General features: G+C 41.1%; 1 protein-coding gene across 1 annotated transcript; it reads right to left on the reverse strand.

Annotated features, from left to right (window-relative positions):
• Window positions 1-680: 680 nt before the first annotated feature.
• LOC137216698 (17S U2 SnRNP complex component HTATSF1-like) lies at window positions 681-1415 on the reverse strand. The gene has a single exon (XM_067722744.1). The coding sequence runs from the start codon at window positions 1413-1415 to the stop codon at window positions 681-683; it is 735 nt and encodes a 244-aa protein (XP_067578845.1).
• Between the last annotated feature and the right edge of the window lie 3213 nt (window positions 1416-4628).

A 4628-nucleotide genomic window follows, 5' to 3' on the forward strand; every position in this document is an offset into this window, starting at 1 on the left:
TAACTTTAATCAGCTTCTAGAGGGGCCCAAACAGTACACGGGAGAATTCTGATTTCCTCTGTATTTTCAATAATGGAAGCCGTGGACCTTGGGAAGTTTACTTTTGCACGTTTAAGACTCAATTTTCATGGCAAGAGGGTAGAAAAGAAAAATAAAAGCAACTTGCGAGGACCGGGCAGGGAAAAACTCCAAAGTGTTTTTTACTTCATAAGTTTTAGTAACATGTTCTGGTTTAGAGAGGGGAAATGGGGACATCAGTGGTAACATCATAAGCTGAAGCAAGGAGACTCCTACAGGGATTTTTCAGGTCCTTAGAAAAACCAAACTTAGTATGAATAAAGCAATAGCAAGAATGAAAAATGCAATTTAACTCAGGTTTAATTTTCTGTTTCTGCATATTAACAACTTATTTTTGATTTCTGAATATCAAAAACTTCAATCAGAATACTTAAAAAAATATTATTCTGCATGCACTTAACAAATATGACAAAAGACAAGAATCCAGTTGTCTTGTTCACATATATTTAAAATCGGCCAGGACAGATAATCACGAACACTTCACTGCATTGATCTGAGGGCATCCTACCTCTATGCACACGTTCATGTAACACTACTAGTAATTACCCTGGAGCAAAAATTAAAGGCAAAGCGGAATCACCCTACAAAGCAAGTTTAAGGGATTAAACGTCATCATCACTACGGAGGACAAAGCTGCTGCCTGTGGACAGGGGCCCTTCCTCCTTAACATTCCCTGAATCACCCACAGTCCCTCTCTCATCGGAATCTTCTTCCTTCTCATCTGACTCTTCGTTAAACCCCTTCTCAGAGCCTTCTTCATCAAACATTTTCCCAGAGCTTTCACCTTCGAATTCTGATTTTTCAGAGTTATTTTCTTCTACCTCTTTTTCAAGAATGTTTGCATTAAGTTCCTTCGCCGAACTCTCTTCCTCAAAATATTTCTCAAGGCCGTTCTCATCAGGATCTGTTTTGAGTCTCTTCTTTTTGGGCTCCCCTTCTGCACCATTCTCTTTCGACTCTTTTTTAGGACTACCCTCTTCATTCTCTTTCTCGGGGCTGCGTTCTCCAGACTCTCTGTCGGGGAAGTCTTCTTCACGCGCTCTTTTGCGACAGCCTTCCTCAAACACTCTTTCGAGGCAGCTCTCTTCAGATTCCTTTTGGGGACAGCCTTCTTCAGCCTCTTTTTCAGGGCCACTTTCTTTAGCATCTTTTTCAGAAGCATCGTCTCCAAGTTCTCCCCCATCTTCTGTTTTTTCAAACTTCTTTTCATCTGTAGGTTCTTCAAATTCCATTTCAGTTACGGCTTCTTGAACATTCGTTTGAGATGTGCAAGGGTGAAACATATTTCTGGTGACGACAAACTCGTCGTCGTTCTCATCCGAGTTGTTGCCGCTCATGTTGCCGACTTAGCCCAGGTGCAGCGTCTGGGAGAGTGAAGAGGCCGAAGTGACGCTGGCTCGCCCCGCTGGGTCTCGACACCGCCGCTCGATCCACAACGCGGTGGGAGCGGGCACAGGAGTTCTGTCCTCCCCGCCGGCGGATTCTAAGATGACTGCGGGTCCCGCTGCAACGTCTGGAAACCGCTTGACAACGGAGGCCCGCTCACGCTGACGCAGTCGCCATTGTTGACGGCAGCCGCCATTGTCGACGCAGCCGCCACTGTGGACGCGTCGTGACATCGCCATCCAGCGAGTCTTAATCCAAGCTGCTCTTCACTCCAACATTGATTTTCTTATTTGTGAACGGTTCCACTAACAATCCAACTAATATGTTTGGACTCATCCTTATCTCTTTTATTTCTCTAGTCCCCCATCTCCAGCTAGTCATGAAGCTCTAGAAATATTGTCCTCCTGCTATTTCTTCCATCCATCCCTTCCTTTTCAGTCTGATTGCTATCAATCGTATCCATGCTTCTTATCTATTCATATCTGAATAGCTGACCTGGCTTACTATCTTGGCTCTTGCCACTCCTATTGCTGAAGTGTCAGTGCTGTCATACAATCATCTCCTTACCCCATCCACGTAACTCCCACAACCTCAACCCTATTCAAAACCTTCAGTAACTCCTCGCTGCCTTCAGGTCAAAACTCCTTCACCTGACATTCAGGTTGCCTTCAGTAACTGACTATATAACTTTAAGCCATTTAATAAACAGATGCTCAACATCACTAATTATTAGAGAAATGCAAATCAAAACTACAGTGAGGTATCACCTCACACCAGTCAGAATGACCACCATCAAAAAGTCTACAAATAACAAACGCTGGGGAGGATGTGGAGAAAAAGGAACCCTTTTCACTGGTTTCATCCCCACTATTGGTGGGAATGAAAATTGGTGCAGCCACTGTGGAAAACAGTATGGATGTTCCTCAAGAAACTAAAAATAGAACTACCATATGATCCAGCAATTCCACTCCTGGGTATATATCCAGAAAAAAAACGAAAACACTAATTTGAAAAGATACATGCACCACAATGTTCATAGCAGCACTATTTATAATAAAAGAAGCAACCCAAGTGCCCATCAACAGACTACTGGAGTAAGATGTAGTATATATACAATGGAATATTAGTCATAAAAAGAATGAAATACTGTCACTTGCAGCAACATAGATGGACCTAGAGAATATTACGCTTAGTGAAGTAAGTCAGAGAAAGACAAATACTGTATAACACCACTTAAATATGCAATCTACAAAGTAATGCAAATGGAAATACATGCAAGACAGAAACACACTCACAGATACAGAAAACAACTAGTGGTTGGTTACCAAAGGTGAGAGGGAATGGGGGAGGGGCAAGATAGGGGTACAGAATTATCAGATACAAACTACTATATATAAAATAGACAAGCAACAAAGATATACTGCATAGCACAAGGAATTATATCCATTATCTTGTAATGACCTATCCTGGAGCATAATCTACAAAATACAGAATCACTATGCTACACAACTGAACCTCAGATAATGTAAATCACCTATACTTCAATAAAAAATTTAAGCTGTTTAATTTCCCTGAGCCTAAATGTCCCCACTTGTGAAATGGACTTAATAATACTAGACAAGGTCATCATTCTTGCATTACCCCACCCCCACCATGGGACCCAGATACTGCTTTCTTCTGAGTTACTACTGATGATTCATTAGGACCCCATATTGCACACTAACAGACTTAGATGAAGGTCTATTATCCTTTATTTCCAAAACTAGCTGCTTCACCCATGTTCTCTATCCATTGCTCTTAGCCACCTCCCAAACTGTGTTCCCTCAATAACCTGGTTCCTTTTTACTGGCTCTTCTGCCAATGCTTTTCAAACATGTGTCGCCCCTTGCCCTTGTCCCCCAAAACAAGAAGTGGGAAAAAAACACATTTGGTGTGATTCTGCTGCCATTTCAGAAATCAATTATTTTTCTCCTTCCATTCAATACCAAACTTGTGAACATTTTTATCTCAACACCTCCATTTTCTCAGCAGCCCTCTGCTCCTTAAGCTCCTATCTTCTGTCTTCCATGATCATCAAAACACGGCAATTATTCTCTCAAAGGTCACGTATGACCTGCTCTCATCACTGTCTTTATTGTTGAACTCTGTAGTTTTCCCTGAGGTTGACCAGCCCCCCTTCTTGACTCGTCTCTTCCTTGTGTTTTGTTTGTTTTGGTAACTGTCCAATTCTGGTTTTCTTCTCCCTTTTCTAATCAGTTATTAAATCTCTCCCCACTGATTCTTTATCTCATCCAGGCAGGTGGGTATTAACTAAAGTTCTGTCTTCAGTCCTCTGTTCTTTTTGCCTCTAGCATTTTCTTGCTGAGGGGTGGGAAAATTTGATATAAAGCCAGAGTGGCAAACTCAAGTGCTTACTAGGGCCAGACAGGTAATGTAGATAACTGAAGAAAAAGATGGATGGGTGTAAGATACAAATAGGGAGTATAGGATGCTGGGGGTAAACTATAGCATTAGCTTCTATTTCTAAGGGGTAGATGCTATACAGCCCCAGCCAATGTGTGCCAGGTTGGCCAAATGTGTCACCCCTGCCGATTTTTCATCAGAAATCTGAAGTCTGGATCTTTCTGCTAATTCTCAAAATTTCCAAATGTTAGTCACTGGTTCATTTTTTTTAATGATGTAGATTGTAGCAGTTAGGACTGACTAGGTTATACTGTATTTACACATGACCCCAGATTCTTAGCTTACAGCCAAAGGTTGTTCCTTACCCACATTACAATCCCATCGCAGGTTAGCTGTGTATCTGCTGCACATCATGTTTAGTCTAGGACTCAGGCTGACACAGCTACTTCTATATTCTACTTCTATCTAGAAGATGTTTAGACAGTTTTCTATTTACTACGTACTTGGCTATTTCTCCCTCTCATTTTAATACCAATCAGAATTCATGGTGAGTGTCCTTCCCACCATGTATGTACAACTTTGATTCTACATCTCTTCATTTAACACCTAATCCTTATAAATATTTCTCAGTGACCTTCTGCTTGGGTTCATCAATATTATATACATTTTATCAGTTATGAAATCAATATTCACATATACTCTTCTCACATTTTATCATGTGAATACTACATTGTTGTATCAATTATTTGTAAAAATAAGAC

Source organism: Pseudorca crassidens, chromosome X (assembly GCF_039906515.1).
Source record: "Pseudorca crassidens isolate mPseCra1 chromosome X, mPseCra1.hap1, whole genome shotgun sequence".
In the NCBI taxonomy this organism is placed as follows: domain Eukaryota; kingdom Metazoa; phylum Chordata; class Mammalia; order Artiodactyla; family Delphinidae; genus Pseudorca; species Pseudorca crassidens.

Excerpts from the sequence above, each read along its gene's own strand:
- LOC137216698 (XM_067722744.1), bottom strand. The coding sequence starts at position 1,415 with ATGAGCGGCAACAACTCGGATGAGAACGACGACGAGTTTGTCGTCACC.